We start from the raw sequence: 21,902 nt of genomic DNA on the forward strand, positions 1-21,902 counted from the left end.
CTATTGGCTAATCCCGAAATGAAAGCGTCGCTTCCATTGGTCCACGTAGGGAGCACTTCCTTTACAGCTGCAGGAACCAAACAGACTTTACAACCACTGAAAGCTGCTTTCTTGCCCTTCGGCTCAGTTTAAATCGTTCAAATTTCCCCATTTCCCTGTGATTTTGGAACTTTATCATCGCTACCTCTGAGAACTGTCCTGGTAGCTTTTATTACAGGTGTCACCTAACAAGGTAGGCTCTAATGAAAGGGGGAAAAAAAACATTATTAGGTGGCGCATGTTCCAATCGGTCTATTTCCTTTTGCTGTCGTGAAAATCATCATTTCTTATGCAGGATTTTAAAACAATTTTATTTGTTTGATTTGTTTTTTTACCTTTCTTGGATCATTGCAAAAAAAAATCAACCGCAAAAATATATTTAATGATGAATTGGGGATACATATTTTTATGTATGCAGTCAGGCTAAAAGGTCAATTTTCTGTGTGATCTAGTTTAATTTGTCTGATTTTAATAAAACGTTGTATTGCAACCCATTAAACATGACAGTTAAGGACCTTATAGACTATCCCCTAATCCAGATGTTATTAAACTGAATGAGATATATTTCATTGCATTAGACTGTGAGCAGATCTTTCTAAGTTGTCAATTGAAGTATATAAATTCAAATAAATTTTTTCCCATTAACTATTTTGTATTTCAGTCTCATTCCTTTAACTCTTGCGTTGTTTTCATTAACTAAGCCATCTTAGATCAAAACTTTTCTTCAGTCCCTCCATGTGCTACAGATCCAGCTGCAGTGGATAATAGTAACTGGAGTCCCAGAGCCTTCCTTAGAGCAGGCACCAAAAAGATTAAAAGTGCCCACCACGAAATAATTAAACGTTAATTAGTTAAAAAGGTATTTAGTTAGAAGTTTTATTGTCTTTGTTCTGTTAAGTTTTCTTTGAGTTTTTAGTTTCACGTTGATTCATGTTTTCTTTGTTTTATTGTGTTAATTTTGTTGTGTTTTTATGGATGTATTTGAGTTCTTAGGTTTTTCTTTGTTGCCCTCTTGTAGTGTCCTTTTCCCCCAGCTCCTTTCTACAACCCTCTGTTCACATCTACTCCCAATCGTAGGTGACCGCAGACAGGAAGCCTCTGATTGGTCAAATCTACATCCGCTTGCCAGCTTGTTTTGTGTGTATGACCGCAATTGCGGAAAACGACTCGTGAAGTTGGACCAGCTAGCGCGAGAACGCTGGGACCCTTTTTCCACCTGGATCACCGCTCTTTTTCGCCCTCATGTCCCTCCGTTGTCGGACAAACTCACCCCCCCTTCTTCACCACCTCGGCTGTATCTAGACCCACAGCTAGTTCCTGATTGTCCCTCTGGCATTGTGGCATGGAATATAACATAGCGCAGACCACGCTTCAATATTTAGCATAAATCAAAATTGTCTTCTTCAAGCTCCCTGCGACACACTGCTGCGGGGAGTATAACCAGCCCTTTAGTCCTGTCTTTGTTCAGTCAGCCATAAATACTCTCCCTATGCAGTTCCTCAGTGCTGGTTCCTTGTCTTTCCCCGCTTCTAGTGCATGTCTTCTCTGATGTCTCCATGGTTCTGGTTCTTGCATTTTTAAGTTGGATTTTTTGATTCCTGCTCTGTTACCTGTTAACACTCAATTAAAACTACAAGAACTCACCTCTGCCTCTAGGTCCTCAAAACCTCAACCAAACCCCAACAAGAAGGCTGCTCAAATACTGAGTAAATCATGGCTGCTCAAGTCCAGTCCTCAAGAGCCACCATCCTGTAACTTTTAGATGCTCCTCTTCTCTAGCACACCTGATTTTAAAACCTCAATCCCCTCATTTAGCTCAGCAGAGGCCTGGTTTTTTATAATTGAACTAACATGTTACTAGCCACCTCTGATAATAGGAGATAAGTAGATTGTTTCATCGTTGGGTGGTAAAGCCTTTATGAAGCATAGTTGCCTTTAGAAAAGGACGTTTTAACACCTGAAAGAGTTGAGTAAGGCATCACCAACTACAATGGTACAAATAGTTAAAAGGATAAAATAACCAGCCCCTGTAATAATAAGTTGATTTTCAAACATATTCTTGTTTGCAAATTCATTGCAAGGTAAATTCATCAAATTGTTTCCATGTACACAACATGAAAACAGGACGTAACCATTGAATGAAATGTGTTGAATGGGATTTTGAAGGGGAGTCTCCCTGGCAGATATGAGCTGTCCTGTTTCTATTCACTCCATGAATAAGTCAAGTTTTCACTGGTGAAGTGCTAAAAAGACCAGGATCCCCTTCAGCTCTTGCTAACTAATGCCTTTTGTTCAGCTGTCTGTAGAATGAGTCCTCCGTGGCCTAAAGGGAAGAAACTTGTCCACCTAGATTTGAAAGGCGCCCGACCACGGATCGGGTACCTTCATAAGGTGATCTTTCTCTCTTTCCTCTGATTCCTGCTACCTGCTTGGTGGTTCCTGCTCACAGTTTGTGTTTTGATTTTCTTTTTGGTTCTCAGCTGATCGAGCTCTTCTCTCGGCTGGGTGCTGACGGCCTGCTGGTGGAGTATGAGGACATGTTTCCTTATGACGGAGAGCTGAAGCTCCTGCAAGCTACAGCGCATCCCGCTTACAGGTGCAGATCGATGAAAATAAAATATTGGAAAATGTAAATTAGAAAAATGAGTACACTTGAGCAGCTAAATACTGTGATAAGCAAATGGAATAAGTATTTTTTACATTTAAAATAAAATAATGTGGTATTATACAATTGAAATAAGATAATGACGTTTCTCCTTCTTTCAATTTAAACCTAAATTATCTTGTTCCATTGACAAAGTGTCTTAAGTTCTAAATACCAGGGAAAACACTTATAAGACACTTATTCAAAAAACAAACATAAACTTGCTTATATTTAATTTTTTGCTGTGAGTAACATACGGATGATGTCACTGAATCCACACAACTTTCATTTAACATGAAATGCAATAATCCTCTGTAATAACAGGGTTTCCCTGGGTCATTAATTAGCATTAGAATTCATTAAATGTGATTATGGTGGCATTTATAATGCTTTATTTAAAAAAAAAAAAAAAGTTCATAAAATAATTTCGTCAGATATATTATATCCAAATATGTTTGCGTTGAACTGCTTCCGGTTGATCGTAAAGTCGTATGTTCGGAAAAGAAGCTCGAGACGGAGAAAAAGCTAGAGAGTGGGGACATGTACATTTCAACAAAAGTGGCTGGAAAACAAAAAATATATATGAGAGTCATGGATACTTGTGATGGCATTGAAATTATTTCTAAGAACATTAAAAAGCATTAACTTAGAGTTACTCATTCCTGTATAAACAATGAATAAATTAATCTTTTTTTAGGTTACAGTAAAGAAAAATGAAATTTGTCACTTTACAAATCAAACTTAATTTTTTATAATTTGGATTTAGAGTTGTGCTCTTATTTGGTTATTTTAACTCATAAATATCCTTTAATCTAAGCATTTGCATTATAGCTATCGATCGTTTTATGTCCAGTAAAGTAGTTTTCTTGTTAGAATGTGTTTTATTTCTCTCCCAGTATCACAGAAAAGATGATTTTCTGAGAGATAGACGGTTTTAGATTAAGTCACAGTTGTCTCTATAGGGGGCGGGATATTGAAATTCCTGCTATTCCCATTCCTGATGATATTTTACTGATAAAATGATTTGAAAACTTTCCCTTTTTCTTACAGTTTTGCTCTACTTTTGACTTTTTTTTGTTGTTGAACAATTATCAAAAAAAGTTTTTGTTATATTATTTATTCCTTTATTGCTGTAGGTTGAATTAAAAGTAGAAGGCGAGTGAAAGTCTGCTGAACAGTATTAAGTATCTCCATCACAATCACCCGGCTGATCCCGTTTGGGATGTGATTTAACTAGATGGCCGTTATTGGCGGTTATCAGTCCCATATGGCTTCAGACTGCGCCTCCTCTACCTTCTAGTAGGTTTTTAAGGCTGATAAAATGCAGCTTATTTTTGCTAATAGCCGTTTTGGCCACATCTGAAAAATGAAGTTTCACTTTCTGTTTCCTACTTTATACTTTTTATCTATAAAGAAAAGCAGCATTTTTTTAATGAAATTCAAATTTTTCAGTCAAAACGGGTTTAATGTGGTGTTTAAAAACAACTCAGATGACAGGATATGATATTTTTTTGTGGAGGGGTTGTTCAATATGAGCGACAAGTTGATCAACTTTTTAAAATGAATTCTGCGCAGGGGGCGCAGTGGTTAGCGCTTACGACCCATGTACGGAGGCATTAGTGCTCAACTCAGATGACCTGTGGTCCCTTGGCGAATGTCAAAGGACCCTTTCCTGTTAGCTTACTGTCGAAAAAACAAGCCACTAATGCCATTACAAAAAAAGAAAAACCGAATTACCTTAGGATCAGGGGCGGAGCTAGATGGGGGGGCCAGGGGGGGACCATGACCACCCTTAGCCAATCTATGGCCACCCCTGCCATTTTTTTTGTCCTCTAATACAGCATTAATACTCCAAAGTGGAATATTCAAAACATTTTATTTTTTTGTGGTTAATTATACACATCAATATACTAACATCAAAGATGATAAGTACAGAATTCCTGCTCTTCTCAGAACTAGATTTTGTCTTATATGGGGTAAAGAGAAAATGATGTGTCTCTGCAAGTCATTTGGGAGTCTTTAGTGAAATCATAGATAAACAACAATATTAATAAAAGTTATCAAATAATCAATTTATGTAGATATTAATGCTTGTAAATATCACTTTTATGCAGAATGTTTATTGATACAAGTAGGTAAGTAATGACAAGGGAAAAGATTTACGCCCCAGAACTAAAACCTGAAAGAATTTTATCCACTATACCTTTTATCTAGAAAGCACGGATGTTGAAATATATGTGTCTATTTGTAATCAAAAGGCTGTAGAAAGGTATAGTTTGTCTTTATTTAGAAAATATGGATGTTTTGCTTGTTAGTTTTCCTGTTGGAAGAGTTTAGATTGACCCTGAGGTTCTGGTGCCAATCCGATTTTCGGCCACTCCTCAGTTTACATTGGTTATTGCCTGGCCACCATTATTAAAATGTTCTGGTTACGACTCTGTTTAGGATTAGGATTCATATGGCGATAACAGCCTACTGAGCCTACTGGTAGGTAGGAGGCAGAATCTGGAGCCATTCTATGGAACTGATAACCTCTGAAAAATCGCCATTTAATGTGACGATAACATCCGAAGCAGCTGATTTTCATTTGGTTTAATTTAAGCCGAGAGGAGGTGATGTCCATTCAGGAATCTGCCAAAGCAAGGGGCATGGAGGTGATCCCACTTGTGCAGACCTTTGGACATATGGAGGTATGCTAAAAACCTGCACATTGTTTCTGTAAATTCTTAAAGAAGTCATGTTTTTTCGAAGCTGCATGTTTCTCTTCACATAGTTTGTGTTGAAGCATCGGTCGCTGTGGCACCTCAGAGAGGTCCCGCTCTGCGTCGGAACCCTTAATCCCCACAAAGAGGAAGGCTTCAAGCTGGTGATGGAGATGCTGAGGCAGGTGGTTGATCTGCATCCAGGTCTAAGAACGCTCCACATAGGAGCAGATGAGGTAGGGGTGTTTCTATGCTTAGTGGCTTTAAGGTCTGTGTTTTTATCTCAGATGTTTTCTTGTCTTAAATATTTTTAAGGTTTACACCCTTGGAGAAGGGGAGGACTCCAAACTTTGGCTGGACTCAACTGGTGGTACAGTTGAACAGCTTTTCCTTAGTCATGTGAACAAGGTTGCCAAGGCTATTAAAGAGGCGTGGCCTGACATGAATATCATAATGTGGGATGATATGATGCGAGGCATGAGCCAGGACACACTGAAAGGTTCATCAGCTACAATCACTGACATATGAAATTCTAATATTCTGCTTATTAGTTTAAATCTTAACTTAAACTCTTCTTGGTTTTATTTTTCTGCCTCCCCTATGACAGCAAGCGGTCTAGTAGGACTTGTGCAGCCCATGTTGTGGGACTACACCCCAAACCTGGATGTGGATAAAACTGGTAAGAGACTCCAGCTGGTTCTCCTCCAATGAAGTATCTTCATTTCGTTATTTGCGCCAGAAAAACAATAAAGGAAAAAACACCAAGTCAGAGTTGACATCAAAGAATAACCTTTAAAACTTTATCAACTCCTTTTTAATGTATGAATAAAAAGGAGAAAGTCTTAACTACTTTGTCTGTCAGTCTACAGTCAACACAGGGTTTCCACGGGTCATTAAAAATCGTTAAAAGTCATTAAACTATTATTTCATAAATTAAGGCCTTAGTTAGCATTAAAATTCACTAAATCTGACTACCGTGGCATTTAAAATGCTTTATTTTCATCAGATGTATCAGATATAACTGGTTCTGCGTGTTTGCGTGGAGCTGCTTCTGTTTGATCGAAAGCCGTACGTTCGGAAAAGAAGCTCGAGGCGGAGAAAAAGCTAGAGAATGGGATAAGGCAAATTTTTTAAAAAATTTTTTTTTTAAAAACTCGCTTCTCATTACCTAAAGAACCATGTCGAAAGACACATCCCGCGGTCGTGGAAAAGATGTTAGTCTGTTTGAGAAGGGTCAAATCATTGGCATGCATCAAGCAGAGAAAACATCTAAAGAGATTGCAGAAACTACTATAATTGGGTTAAGAACTGTCCAACGCATTATTAAAAATTGGAAGGATAGTGGGGACCCATCATCTTCAAGGAAGAAATGTGGCCGGAAAAAAATCCTGAATGATCAAGATCGGTGATCAGTTAAACGTGTGGTGAGATCAAATCAAGAAAAACAACAGTAGATCTCAGGGCTATGTTTAATACTGAAAGTAAAAGCATTTCCACACGCACAATGCGAAGGGAACACAATTTCATACAATATATATAATTAGGGGGTCCCCGCTCCATTTCGCCATCAGTTTGGGGGTCCTTGGCCTGGAAAACTTTGAATACCCCTGGATTACTGCCACTCAGGACACGGTTCTTCCCTGCCTGTAAAAGGCCACCTGTCAGCATTCAAGAGTTACTTCATGTTCCTTTGAAAGGCGATGCTGTTTTGCTTTGCACTGGAGGCAATGAACCAATCAGAAGAAAATTTGATCTTGCTTTCTGCTTTCACTGTCATTCCATTCTGGAAATGTGTTAAAATGATTTAACGAAAAATATTTACAAACCTGAAAAAACATGGTGTTATTATATCAATATTCAGAATATATAATTTGTTCTTTGTTGGTTTTTAGCCATAGTCACTCTGGAAATCCAAAGAGGACTTAAACTTTGCAGATTCCTAATCTAGATGAAAGGACTTTAGCTGCCAGTCCATGCATACTTTTACTGGGATTTAAATATAGAGAAATACAGAGGCTGTCATTATCGGCAGCATAGCAGCCTTGAGTTTGTAGAAGTAAACACTTCTTCCCTACTTTAAACATCTAATCTTGTTAACCAACATTAGCAGGAAACAGCTGTGGTCTGATTATCTGCAGGCTAGCTTTTAGTAGGACACTGCTGCAGCACTATCGTCTACAAGCACACACCATTCCTTTGCCTCATAGTTGGCCAGCTGAGGCCGATGATTATGCAACTTTCCCTCTTTAATAATCGTCTACTATTTTCCTTTAAGTTTGCTCTGTTTCTTGGGTGTGTTCTTAATCCCGCTTAAACATCCTGCTCCTCAGGGCTGTGATCAACGGGTTCCTGTCTGTTTTCAGTGTCTCTGCTGGAGAAGTATCACGGTGCCGGCATGTCCGACCTGTGGGCAGCCAGCTCCTTCAAAGGTTCCACTTTCGTTCACACCTGCGTGACCTGCACACAGAGACACGTGGATAATCACCTGCAGTGGCTGAAGGTGGCGGCCTCTCTGCCTGCTGCCATTAACATGAGGGGCATGGCCATCACAGGTTGGCAGAGGTAAGAATCAGAAGGTTAGAACTTCTGTTTTGTCAAGAAGCAAAAACATCAATGCGTCTGAGTGGAATTTTATGTCATAGGCTAACAGTGAGTAGCTTTTTATTTCAGAAATGAAATAATAATTAGGTAACATGATTTTTTAAACGCCTTTACAAATAAAAAGTAGTCACACTTTCCTTTAATACTCCTAAAAGAGATCCAGTCCAACAAAGAGTTCAGTATTCTAGAACAATAGAGTCCATCTGGGTGTGTTTTAGTCTCAGTAGAGATCCAGATAATCTGGGATAGTCTCAGTGATTAGGTTGAGGTAATAACTGCATCATGAACACAGAGGGATAACCTGTTTGGTTATAGTGACCTTTAAATCAGGATTCCCAAACTTTGAAAATCGGTTCATCCTGTAGGAGCTGCAGAAAAAACTGACTTAAATCAACTGAAACAGTCACACCTGGTTAGAAGTCATGTAGGTGCCACGAGAAACATAAAGAGCTCTGGTGAAATGATAAAAAATAGAAAGTAGAAAATAATCTAAAAAAGAGAAATAAATCAATAACAATGAAATAAACTTAAGAAAGATGATTCAAAATAAAAAATGACAAAAAAGAAAAATGGATGAATAAAAAGTGAATTAAATAAGAAAAAAGATTAAACCAAATCTAAAATAGAAAATAACCAAAAATTGTAAAGTAGTTGAATAGAAAGTGATTTAAAAAAAGATGATGCCAAATAAAAAATACATAAAATAAGAAAAGAACAAATAAGATGATACTATAATAATATTAAAAATATGAATTAAAAACAAAAATAGAAAATGTAAAATAGATCAATAAGATGTTAATTAAAATAAAAAAAGATGATGCCAAATATTAAGAAAAACAATGATGACAAATATAAAAATTGATACAAACAATGAAAATTAGATGAATAAGAAGTAATTTAAGTAAGTAAAAAAAAGATGCTACATATTACAACAATTCAACGATTGCAAAACTATATGTGGAGGAAAAATTAACACTCCATGGAACACATGGTGAAACAGGGTGGTGGGAGCATCATGCTGAGGGAGACTCTGAGATGTTTGCAGCAGATTCAGACACGGTAAAACCTAAGCATGGAAGTGGAGGTCAACGGTCCAATAGGAAGAAATGTGGTTAGCAAACAGCCAGAGATGTAATGGATTAGTTTTGCTCAAAGCATTTTGACGTGCTGGAACGGCCTAGTCAAAGTTCTCACCTTAAATCAAATGAGAAAGTGTGGAGATTGATGTTCAGACACTCTTCACCCTGTCTGAGTTTGATCTGTTTGCTAAAAATTGACAGATGTTTAGAGGAAAGCTGTGCACAGCAAGCTAATGCAAAAGGTTCTAGAAAAGAAAGATTGAGTTCTGCTAACATTTTACAATTTCAGGAAACACATCTTGTCCCTTATAGTTCACAATAACAAACTCCATTATATCGATCTGTAATATGAGGGAGGATGTACATCATGAAATATGTTTAAGTATGAATGAAAATGAGAAAGTCCTCAGTAATTTCATTAATTAGTTTTTTTATATTCAATTTAGTTTATTTATATTGCACCATTTCACAACACATATCATCGTAAGTCACTTTACAGAGAAAATTCAACCACATCATCCAGTCAAATTGATTCAGTTTTCTATCTAAGGAAAACCAGATGATTGCATCGACTCATTGACTCCAATGCAATCCCTCACACTAAGCATGCTTGTAGCGACAGTGGAGAGGAAAAACTTCCTTTTAACAGGAAGAAACCTCCAGCAGAACCAGGCTCAGTGTGAGCGGCCATCTGCTGAGGCCAACTGGGGTTCAAGGAGACAGAAGCAGACATACCTTTTTTTTTTTTCTGCCAACAGGTATGACCACCTGTCAGTTCTGTGTGAGCTACTTCCTGTTGCTCTCCCCTCGCTGGCTTCCTGTCTGCAGACTCTCATCCACGGTGAATTCAGCACTGAGGCGAACAGAAAAGTAACAGAGACGCTGGGAGTATCTTCAGTGGAGGTTGAAGCCATGGAGAGGTCAGGACCACCGCTGCTTTAGCAAACCACGAGGTCGGAAATATTTTGAAGTTTTTCTCTCTGTGGGTTTCAGAGCTTCTGCGGATGAGTCTCTGTTCCCAGGAAGGAAGCTGGCAGAGTTGATCCTGGAGATAAATTCACTGCTCGACTCAGAAGATTTCAGATTTTTTGAAAGCAATATGTAAGTTTAACAACAGTATTGTTTCTCATCAAACAAGGTCAAGTTTTATTTGTCTCAGAAGGAATATTGTCAAATTCCTTCAGAAGAACTAAAGCATGTAGAGGCGAGTTGATTAAATCACTAAGATTGTTTTGATGACTGCCATTAGAGAGACATCTTTGCAATAATCCATTAAAGTAATGGCTAAAAAAAACAAACTCTTAAGTAGCACCTCTGGTCTTTCGGCGTCCAACTGTGGCGCTCATAACAAATGTAAATAAAGGCTTTGATCATCTTTTTTTTTTTTTTATTTAGTATCCTGTTAAGCTAATGTAGCTCTGGGAATAAATATCCCACAGCCCAACAGCTTTGGGACGGCCCAGCAAGCATTGATAAACTAAACCAAAGTAATATCAGCTTTAATTTGAACTGGGGTTTAAAACTAATAAATCTGAGCTGAAATTAGCTCCTTTTTCCGAAACAGTGGGAACTATTTAAAAACTTTTAAGTTGAAATTAAAATAGATGACACTGATCTGGCTTCATATGGAGCTTTCCATTTGCTTCCTCAATCTGAACACAGGTCTGAGAATAGCATATTTGCTAATATCTACTACTTATACTACTTCTACCTGCATCTACCCAGAATCTCCTAAAATGCTGGCTTACGCTAAACTTTCCATGTATTTTTAAAATTTTGGGTGTATACATAGCGTATTCACAACGAGTCCAGAACTTATGTCCAACGACAGCCTAACTTAAGCATAACGCACAGCAGCATAATGGCCATGATACGATGCACAAGCCAGTGTCCTGAGGGGGGCAGCGATGCGGCCGGAGGCGCCCGGCCTGCATAAGAAGATGTCTTTGATCACGGTATTAACCTTGCTGCTGTTTACCGCCCGCCCAAAAAAAAAGAATAAATTAAAAGAAAGAAGGTTTGCAGTAGCAGCAAATTCTGCTAGGAAGTTTGTTGGTCGTGGTCGTGAACCCAGGGAGGATCCATCACACTCACCGTCTCTCTCACCCAATGATGGGGATGAAGTCTGGAGTAGAACTGACAGTTTCCTCCTGTGAACCCCCTTTATACCAAAAAGCTGCCAATACGCCATTATACAGTAGCTGTAAGTTAGAAACGGAGGTTCAGCGGTCGTCTGAAACACGTCAAATACTTTTATATGCGTTGGAGAGAAGTTCTTGATAAGTTACTTATAATTTATGCAGAAGCTACTCAGAGGTTTTGGGTTAGCTAGACACCACGACTTATGAGTAACTTATGCTGCGTTCACACCGGGGGCAGCAAAAGCAGCAAAATCGCGTCTGCTGCTTCATTTTTGCNTAACTGGGGTTTAAAACTAATAAATCTGAGCTGAAATTAGCTCTTTTTTCCAAAACAGTGGGAACTATTTAAAAACTTTTAAGTTGAAATTAAAATAGATGACACTGATCTGGAAACTACTGTGATGGCTTCATATGCAGCTTTCCATTTACTTCTTCAATCTGAACACAGGTCTGAGAATAGCATATTTGCTAATATCTATTCATAAATCTAAAGGCACTTCTACTACTTCTACCTGCATTGCTTTAGGGCCCTGTCACACCTTGTCGATTTAGCCAGCGTATGCCCGACGTCCCAGAATCTCCTAAAATGCTGGCTTACACTGAACTTTCCATGTATTTTTTAAATTTTGGGTGTATACATAGCGTATTCACAATGAGTCCAGAACTTATGTCCAACGACAGCCTAACTTAAGCATAACGCACAGCAGCGTAATGCCCATAATACGATGCACAAGCCAGTGTCCTGAGGGGGGCAGCGATGCGGCCGGAGGCACCCGGCCTGCATAGAAAGATGTCTTTGATCACGGTATTAACCTAGCTGCTGTTTACCGCCCGCCCAAAAAAAGAATAAATTAAAAGAAAGAAGGTTTGCAGTAGCAGCAAATTCTGCTAGGAAGTTTGTTGGTCGTGGGCGTGAACCCAGGGAGGATCCATCACACTCACTGTCTCACTCACCCAATGATGGGGATGAAGTCTGGAGGAGAACTGACGGTTTCCTCCTGTGAACCCCCTTTATACCAAAATGCTGCCAATACGCCATTATACAGTAGCTGTAAGTTAGAAACAGAGGTTCAGCGGTCGTCTGAAACACAAATACTTTGATATGCGTTGGAGATAAATTCTTGATAAGTTACGTATAACTTATGCAGAAGTTACTCAGAGGTTTTGGGTTAGCTAGACACCACAACTTATGAGTAACTTATACTTAACATATGTTGATGATCAGATAACTTACCTGTAACTTATGCCCCAGGTATGATCACACGCTGGTATATATCAGCAGCGAGCACGAGAAGCATTTTGAGCATGCTAAAAGTTTCTCCCGCATACTCGCCATATGTCGACGTGTGCCAGCGTGCTTCAGTGTACTTCAGCGTGCTCATAACTTATACAAAACGTGCTCATAACTAAATGCTGATTTATACTCAGAAACCAGGTCGTCTGTGTGTCGCAGTTAACGCAAATACACCCCCGCCCCTGCCACAGACCCTCTGGTGCAACTCTCCAAAATTCTAGGTGACAGCAGACAGGAGGCCTCTGATTGGTTAAATCTATACCCACTTTACACTCTGTGTATTTCCTGTTTGGTACCTTACCGGCTTGTTTTGTTTGTATGACCGCCATTGTGGAAAACAACTCGTGAGGTTGGATCTGCTAGAAGAGCGAGGTGCTCAAGAACGCTTGGACCCTTTTTCCACCTGGATCCCCGCTATTTTTCACCCTCATGTCCCTCCGTTGTCGTACAAACATGCCCCCACTTCCTCTGCCGTATCCAGACCCACAGCTAGTTGGTGATTGTCCCTCTGGCGTTGTGGAATAACATAGCGCAGACCACGCTTCAATATTCGGCATTAATCAAAAATATCTTCGACAATCTCACTGCGACACACTGCTGCAGCATTTTATTCAATGCATGCCAGCGTTTTTGCCAGAATTTTTGTACGTGTTATATACTGGTCTAAATCGTCATGGTGTGACAATTGCTTTAGTCAGTGCTGATCTTACAAATCCTTAGAGGTTTATTGATATCTTTCTATTTTCATTCAAATGTGTTTTAGCTGCTGCTTCAAATGCATAACATCCATAATCTATAGAGCTTCCTTTCATTTGAGGAACTATTCTTTTTTTTTTTTCTGCTCTTATAGGTTTGTACGAGGATGGTTCAGTCCCTACCACAGGCAAAGGAAGACGGTAAACCCGTTAAACTGCATGCATATTCACAAGCAGGCTTCCGAGTAAGAGTCCATTTTAAATAGTTGAACATGAACATATGAAAGCAGCCTCTGCAAAACGGTAGCTTATGTTTGGGCTTCTTTCCTTCTCAGGTATTTGGACACGTTACAGAAGAAAGTAGAGGCCTTAAAAAAGGAAATGGTGGCTCTTTATCCTGATTCTACAGTGGAGGAGTGGATAGAGGAACACATCAGCGCTGTAATGGCTCCGCTGCAGCGAATCACAGAAGCTATCCAGGAATGCATTAAAGAAATGGTGCCATGAAGAAATCAAGCTTTACTGGACTTTATTTTCAGCCTAAAAGACATTTCCTTTCCTTTTTTACAATCAAATTATACCTTCCTATGTAAATTGATGTATGTATTGAGTATGAAGGAAAGGAGAAACTTCAGACGTTTTTATTAGTTATATAAAAGTCGAGCAATTATTCAGTGAATGAAAAAAACTTTCAAGACTTCTGCATAATTCTTTTATTCTTTTTGTTTAGGCGTTAAACATCAATAACCATTAAAATTGTGTAAAATCAACAACATAATGAAATACATGTGATCACCTGAGTTTAAGTCTTTGGTTCAAATAAAAAAAATGCTTCAAACATAAAAAATAAAGCATCGACAGGCGTTATCGTGCCACACACAGTTTGCTTTTGGTTTGCTCTGGCTGAGGCTGAGCTTACGTTCCTCCAGGTTGGACACACAGTAGTATGAAAACATGTAAGTAGGTGGATCTGAGCTGGGTGGTCCAGAAAACTGTGGGAAAAGGCACTTTCCTTCATCTCCCAAACAAATGATTGTTATGACTTCAACAGGGAGGCACACTGGGACCATAATCTGAATGCGCTCTCAAACAGTAATTAGTACAGAACACATAATCTGTGTGGAAACCACAGCATTTAAGCATTATTTAAGGAAAAATAAATGAGGGAATACATGTGTAGGGCAAGTCTCCACCTCTGCCATATCTTTGCATTGCATTCAACCTTTTCATCCCAGGATGCACTGGGAATGCATACATCGGCCATCATAGCTGGTCTGTCTGCTCTTCTGAGTCCGTGCTGTCCCCCAGCGAGTCGTTCTCCTCTCCATAGTCTTCATATTCCTGCTGCTTTCGCTGCATCTCATCCAGACCCAGGAAGCGCTTCACCAATGAGGCCACCTCCTCAACGTCACTGTGAGGCAACAAGCAAAAACACCATGACTAAGAGTTCCTGACTTAATTCCAGACGATTAAGGATTGGGACATCATATGACAGTGTGTGTGTTTTTATAAAATATGTCGAGGTATAGGCTTTTTTTATGTTAGAAGAAAGATAGGATAACTAAGCTGAAGAAAAGGTGAGAAAACAAGTATAAAAACATTATGTTTTTCCCTATTTGGTCTGAAACTGGAGAAAAAAAAATGAGAAGCCAAAGTTACCAGGGTTGGCTTTTAAAGCAAAGCCGCCAGCAAGATACTAAAAGAAGTCTCCAAAGACCCAAATGTCATTTTAGGGCTCATAGTGGAAGTGTCATGATGAAGGGATAAATTTACCATTAATAAATCTACCATGAATCCTTCTGCGGAACAGAGGATGCTTAATAAAAATGTGAGACTATTTGTTATAAAGCAAAAAAATAAGAAAATCTGTTGCCAGTCTGGGATCTATGGCAGCACAATAACCCAAAACATGCCTGTAAATCTATCAAGGCTTGACAATAAAGAAATTCCTTGGACAAGTCAAAGCCCAGATGGAGATGCTATGGAGGAGACTTGAAGCAGAATCAAATCCCTTAAACATCTCCACTGGTAACAGGATGTTTTAGCTGTGCACGTGTGTCACACTCTTCAACAGAATAGATACATTTAAATGTTCTGGAGCTTTTTTTCCAACATGTATTGTTTATTTTATTGTACGTCCAGTACTGATTTCAGGTAGAATCGAAGGTGTACATTTCTTTACTTCATTGAAATTTGAAGAAAAAAAAACAAATTTTACAAATAAAAATTTGAAAAGAATGAACTCCAAAAATTAAACTTTTAAAAATATTTTCATCAAAGACAAGATTTTTAGACTAAAATTGCTGTTTTTTTCCCCCCCGATTGTTCAGTTATCTCCAGCAAGGAGGTTATGTTTCTAGGAGAATCTGTTTGTCTGTGTACAGGATAACCTGAAAAGTTATACTTTTCCTATCATTCTGTTTTATATTTGATCCTTTTATTCCTGCACGCTTCATACAGAAACACGGCGTGGTTTTCCTACCTGCGACTTCCCATGGTGGCACTCTGAGTGAGGGGGTAGGAGATGCCGGCGGCTAACCTCAGCATCACATGATAACCCTTCCCCAAGTATCGCACCTTCTCTTCCTGGACGCAAACGTCACAGAGCTGCTCCAGGTCCAGAACAACTGGAAAAAAGAGAGAGCATTAAGTGCCATTACACTAATGGAGTCCTCATTCCCACTCAACCACTGAAAAATTAGCGGTTTCACTGACTTGTCTCCTGTCCTTTCCTCCACAGCGTCAGAACCAGAGCGTACAAACTGATTGTCTTGAGCTCGATCAGTTTTTTGGTTTTATCGAACACGGCCTCCTCCCAGTCCTCCATGTTCTGAAGGGCCACAAACAGGCAGCCCGCAATGTAGAAGAGCTTCCAGGGGATGCTGTCTGTAGAAGCCACACAGATGAAGGCATAGAGCAAATACTGCACATTTAAGGGGTTAAGTTATTAAGTTCAGCTTCCATACCTGAGCTGTAGTATGCAGCTGCCAGCCCTACAGATGCTATACCTGCAGAGCAGAGGGTGAAGGATTCAGAAGGCGATCCAAGCATACGGAGGGGTTTGAACATGGATCGCCTGCTCAGATACACCAACTTACCCACAAGAAGAGACCATGAGCGGACACCAGGGGACCTCTTGAGGTGGAGCAGGGTGGGACTGTTTGTCTCTACCGACATGTAGCCCATCTGACAAAGAAATATTACAGAAGATGAGATTTTCCCATCCACAGCACTTTAGTTTTTCCGTGTTGCAAGTAGGGCAGCATTAATAAGCCACAAGATTACTGTCCGCCATTCTGCAGCTTTTACCCATAACGCTTAGCTGTGTACATAATAACCACATCAATCATCACCAGTATGTATCAGAATAACCCCTCACATGCCTTCATATATATATATATATATATATATATATATATATATATATTGCTTTACTGACCAAAGTTGTTACTACAGTAGTAGCCATTCCAAATTTCCCCACTCTTCTTGATGGGTCCTTGGCTGGTCCCCTACAATTCCTTTTTAAACATCAATCTTTGTACTAAAATATTCTTTTAGTCATGATTTGTGGACATTAAGATCTAAAGAGAAGCATCATCTCCTGGTCAGACCCTGTAATTCAGTGAAAGGGTGGAGTCGGAGTAAAAAAATGCACGCCAGGAAAAGGCCAGTGGCTGGAAGTTGGAGGGGATTTTGCTGGGAGCTGCAGGGATGTGGCCTGCCATTCGGCTGGCGTTTGACTGGGAAGGGCCATTTTTAATGGTATTGTACCACAGGACTGGTGAGGTGCTAAGCAGGAGTGATTTGGAGGCATACGTCCAGTTATGTCCATCACACACTGGCATTTCTTGATTTATTTCACATTTGAAAAAAAAAAAAAAAGTTTGAAAACTGTTTTTTATGTTGAGAGGCAGAAATGTGTGAGATAAATGGGGCAATTTTCCAGTGTTAAAGGTAAAGAATACGATGCTAAAACAAAGTTTTTCTCTGTTGTAAAGTAAAGCTCTATTTGGTAAATTTAAAAGAAGCTTAAATGTTAGATTAGTAAAAATCTTCCTGGATCAGATCGGATAGATGCAGCTTCTTCATCACCGTCTCAGGCGAGTAATTATGATCCCTCTCAGCAATTTTTTTTCACTCCCCCAAATGCAGCTGCATATTTTTGGTATTTTATCTGCAATGTGACTAATAGTCTGTCCAACCCAGACTGAATTTAAATTTGTGTTTCAACAGAACACGCTCTAATCGGTCCTCATTTTTCCCTAAAACAACACTGAGCGGAGGCATCTATTCCTTAAACAGCTTTTCAGTACAGATCCAGCAGAATTAGAGAGGGAGAAACTGATATGTAGAATACATCAGGCTTTGCATAAAAAAGATATTACTTTATTTGACTTTTAGAAAGTTGAAAAGTAAATTTAAAAGAATTCTTAATAAAAAAATATGAAAATAAGAAGTTTGGAAAACTGGATTTAGTTTGTTAAGTCAAACACAGTCGATTATCTTCATTTTATTTATCTATTGGTAGGAGAGAGTTTCAAAGAAAAGGTATCTTGGATTAATGTAAGCTATTAATAATCAATAAAATGTGTGCAGTATTCTCATTTATTGGTCTATTGGTAAGCATGACTGACAGCTGAAAATCTATTGCAGCATTCCTGAAGAGTGGCAGAAGTTACCGCAGTCAGTTCTTCTAATTTCTCTCCGCACATGTTTTAGGCTTAACCCATAAATAATTAATAACCATTTATAGCAGGAACACTGGACGCTGGATTAAGAGACTTTTTAGATCTTTTTACCAACATTACTAGTGTTGCGTCTATGCCATTTTTTGGCCCCAATACTCGATACCTGGCTGTGCAGTATTGGCCGATACCGATACCATCTGTTTGAAATTGATGTGTGTGTGTATATATGAAGAACTGCATACTACTTGCATGTAAAATAATTGCCATCATAGCTTTGTCAAGCTGCTGCCTACCTTTGTGAAGCAGGAAAAAGACTAATACCAAACTGAATCTAGTAGAATTTTTTTATTACCCAACTGGAATGGGTGACAATAGTTGAATAAACATTTGGCTCTCAAAATGGTATCGGTGCCCTATTTGTTGGTGCTCGCCGATACCGATACCACCATTTTAATGCTGGATCGGGGCTCCGCCTGATACTTGTATCGGTGAAACACTAAACATTGCCTTTTTTTTCTTAGATTTTGTGGTCAGTGCATAATATATGAATAAAATACCAATAAAGATGAACAACTAAGGATCATATGCTTTTCATTTGAGCAGATAAAGGATTGGATGACGTCACAAAGGAGTGAAATTGAAGAAGCTGGAAGCGGATCTCATTTACTTCAACTTGTGGAGACTTCCTGTTTCCCCACAAATCTGCAATGTGTCCTAATTCTGATGTTTTCAAACTGAAAAGGAGGCTAAATTGTGTTTCACAGCAACCATTTATAGCTGATGACAACCTGAAACTCAGCGTATTATGGAGACATGCTCATTTAAAAGTATCCTCTTAAAAATAACAGATCTAATGTTCTGTGTATGAGGAAAACTGTTTAACCTACCAAACAGCTCAGGCAGAAGTTCATTTAATGTTTTCTATAACAATGTAACTTCTGCTATTTAATATAAACCTATAATAACAACCGTAGACCAAACAGAAAACGTCTATTTTTATTTGTTTTCTATAACAATTTAAGATGAGAAAACATAAACATTTATGCTTTTCCATATTTTTCTTCCTTCCTGGATGATCTGACCCTTGAATCGCAGCTGAAACTGGATAAAGATGCCAATATATTGATTTTTATTTTCCACAATGAAAAATGATGCATGTAAGGGGCTGATTTATTCTCTAATTCATCATCACAAACAAGGCAACAAATGCGCTCATTTTTATATTCTTATGATTTCTTACCTTAAAATCCTTTTTTTCCCTGTAAACTTTCACCTTGTAGATTTAAAGAGAAGATAATTTTCACGATGAAACATACGAATTACAGCATTACGAGGAAGTTGTATTCATGTTGTCGCAACAACAGTCATGAATGAGGGACTCTTCCTTCCGCGTTTCCTGAACTCTCATTGGATGAGCTCTCCAGCCAGGATACCTTTCAAAATAAAGGCTGAAAAGCACTTGTATTGAGCAGTAGTCCAAAAAGTCTATGCACTATTTGAGGTTATTCATCACTTTTTAGGCAAATATTATTCAAATCTTTTTTATCATCACTTATATTTGTCCCTGTATATTTTACAAAAAATAAAAAATACATATAAAACCACAACATAATGGTTGATGCACCAACTGGCATTGTTACTGTGCAGGTATATACTTTTTCATTTTGATTGACTGATTGTTTGATTGCTGTGCTGCTGCTATCAACACCTTTGTTTATAGATGTTGGAGATCAGCCTGTTTTTCAGTGTAGTCCTGTTTCTCTGACCATGACTGACTGGATGTGCTCTTTTCATCCTCTGACATGAGAGCTGGCTCAGAGCTGGTCTGCCTGGCTGTGTGTTTCCTGGACCGGGCTGCCTTTTACAGTTGCCTTTTGTTTCTCTGCTTCTGTCTCCTTGAACCCCAGTCGGCCTCAGCAGATGGCCGCTCACACTGAGCCTGGTTCTACTGGAAGTTTCTTCCTGTTAATAGGGGGTTTTTCCTCTCCACTGTTGCTACATGCATGCTTAGTGTGAGGGATTGCATTTGAGTCAATGAGTCGATGCAATCAACTGGTTTTCCTTAGATAGAAAACTTTGAATAAATTTGACTGTATGATCTGGTGAACTGTAAAGAACCTTGACATGACATGTTTTGTGAATTGGCGCTATATAAATTAACTGAATTGAATTGAGTCTGACCTTTATTTTGGAAGTTCTTCTGTCGCAGCTTCCGGAGTTTAAAATCTCTTGTGCGCATGCGCCAAGGCCCGTCCGGGTGCACACAATGGAGGTGGATGTACATAGACACGAATGGCGAGTTACATAGGAAGCCCTGTCGGGCAACAGTTACTTTAATTCAAGAGCAAATAGACCCAGCGAGGTTGAGGTCGACAGCGACTGTTTCCGTTTCCTCATACCGGGTTAGAGCGACAGAGTTCGGCTTGAGTTGAGCTCAGAAACGCTGTCGGTGCGGCAGCCTTCCCTCTCCCGCTAGTTGTCCTTTTTCACCTCTTTGTCCAGAAGTGCTACCGTCCGGTGAGTTTTAAATTCAGCTCGGAAACAGTTTAGCTTTAAATAAACATTAACGTTAGTTTAGGCGGCATATATCGGATTAAACCACCCTGTTAGCTACAGCCTAAATTAGAGGTTTGTAAAGGGTCAATCAATGTGACGCATTATTGCTTTTAAAGTCATTACCTGAGCTAAAGTCAATGTTTTTTGTTGTTGTTTTGGGTTAAAGAAGAGGAGGTTTGTCCCACTTTAAGACTTTAACCCTGTTTGCCTGCTGTGATGTAATCCCTGTGTGTGTTTGACGTGAAGGTGATGATGGATCGTGTTTATTCAGAGTTTTCCCGGCTTTAAAAGGCTGTTCTGGTTCTGATAAGCTGGTTTGTGGTGATAGGAGGGGGGGTGGAGCTCCCAACAGAAACAGCCTCAGCAGATTTCAGGCTTCACTTCATTAGAAAACAGGCTGCCAGGAAATAAGTTCATGCTTCTGTTTCCCCATTTCTGAATCTTCCCTCCCAGGTAGATGACAGGGAAAATGTCAGAGGTAAAGATCTCACAGCGGAAGGAGAAGTGTGAAAACTGCACCAAACAGGTAAGACTCTGATTAAAACTGTTTCATTCAGTTGTTTAGGAAAAGCCCTTAAATGCTGATTGTTTTTCAAATGCAGTGCAACAAGAAGCAGGCTGAGGACAAAGCCATCTCAGACCTGGAGACTCAGGAAATCAATGGACAGGTAATGATTGTTTCATTTGACTTGAATGCCCCTCATCTACTTCTTTTTTTTTTTAAGCTTATTTTTTCTATTCTATACAGCACATTTAAAAGGTACTGATACAGTTTGATTGATCATGAGACAAACTCAACATCTAGAATGTAGGTTTCATGAGATAGACGAACGCAAAGGGGTGCAAAGTTGTGAAGCTGAAGAAAGTGTATATATTTTTTGTTATAAAATGTAAAGATTTAGACTTAGACAACTTTAATTGTCATTTTATATACACAGAGTTTATACAAAACATTTCATTTAGCACAGCTTTCAGACAGTAATTTAAAGTCGTAGGGAAGTCATATTTAAATGTCAAATCATTCTGGCCTAAACATGTAAATAAATAGTCTCTTTATCCGACTTTAATGTTCCAAAATTTATATTATTTCATTATCTTATATAGGCCAGTTAGTTATACGTCAGCTTGTCCACCTAAATTTGGCCAATCATATATCAACGATTATCTGTCAATCAAATTTTTTCAGTCATAGCATCTTGATTCATATGTTGCAGCTAATATACGCAACGTTTGAAATAAGAATCATTTACTCAACCATTAAGTTCCGTCCCAGTGTTCACGGGGATGGACGTCTGTGTCTTCAGCAGGCGTAGAGCTAACAGAACTGGCAGCGTTACGAGGCAAGGGCTCAAACATGTACGGCTGTAAGCCTTCAACACCAAACCAAGCTTCTGCCGCCCTGGCGTCCTCTTCCACAACGTCTTCTTCCCCGCTTTCCTCCTCTAATTTAAAAATGTATGACG

The 21,902-nt window shown here is 39.0% G+C and overlaps 3 protein-coding genes across 4 annotated transcripts in view; 2 read left to right on the forward strand and 1 right to left on the reverse strand.

Annotated features, from left to right (window-relative positions):
• The first annotated feature begins 75 nt into the window (after positions 1-75).
• hexdc (hexosaminidase (glycosyl hydrolase family 20, catalytic domain) containing) lies at positions 76-13,938 on the forward strand. The gene is made up of 12 exons (XM_015395332.1): positions 76-232; positions 2,336-2,430; positions 2,520-2,635; positions 5,286-5,373; positions 5,457-5,621; positions 5,701-5,884; positions 5,993-6,064; positions 7,749-7,947; positions 9,824-9,985; positions 10,059-10,166; positions 13,351-13,440; positions 13,531-13,938. The coding sequence occupies exons 2-12, from the start codon at positions 2,347-2,349 to the stop codon at positions 13,700-13,702; spliced, it is 1,440 nt and encodes a 479-aa protein (XP_015250818.1). The 5' UTR covers positions 76-232; positions 2,336-2,346; the 3' UTR covers positions 13,703-13,938.
• A 57-nt stretch (positions 13,939-13,995) lies between these two features.
• LOC107097958 (chromosome unknown open reading frame, human C17orf62) lies at positions 13,996-19,262 on the reverse strand. Its single transcript, XM_015395344.1, has 6 exons — positions 19,124-19,262; positions 16,294-16,381; positions 16,162-16,203; positions 15,911-16,081; positions 15,678-15,822; positions 13,996-14,606 (listed from the first exon to the last, which is right to left on the reverse strand). The coding sequence occupies exons 2-6, from the start codon at positions 16,379-16,381 to the stop codon at positions 14,459-14,461; spliced, it is 594 nt and encodes a 197-aa protein (XP_015250830.1). The 5' UTR covers positions 19,124-19,262; the 3' UTR covers positions 13,996-14,458.
• Positions 19,263-20,119: 857 nt separating this feature from the next.
• Positions 20,120-21,902, forward strand: part of narf (nuclear prelamin A recognition factor) — a 17,108-nt gene continuing 15,325 nt past the window's right edge. Inside the window, exons 1-3 of one of the 2 annotated variants that reach the window (XM_015396215.1) lie at positions 20,120-20,400; positions 20,893-20,965; positions 21,042-21,107. In XM_015396215.1, the coding sequence (XP_015251701.1) occupies positions 20,897-20,965; positions 21,042-21,107 (135 nt within the window). In that variant the 5' untranslated portion in view covers positions 20,120-20,400; positions 20,893-20,896. The remainder of the gene's footprint in view (positions 20,401-20,892; positions 20,966-21,041; positions 21,108-21,902) is intronic. The other variant, XM_015396223.1, reaches the window with a different exon arrangement.

This window comes from Cyprinodon variegatus, unplaced genomic scaffold, assembly GCF_000732505.1.
Source record: "Cyprinodon variegatus isolate N-32 unplaced genomic scaffold, C_variegatus-1.0 Scaffold26, whole genome shotgun sequence".
In the NCBI taxonomy this organism is placed as follows: domain Eukaryota; kingdom Metazoa; phylum Chordata; class Actinopteri; order Cyprinodontiformes; family Cyprinodontidae; genus Cyprinodon; species Cyprinodon variegatus.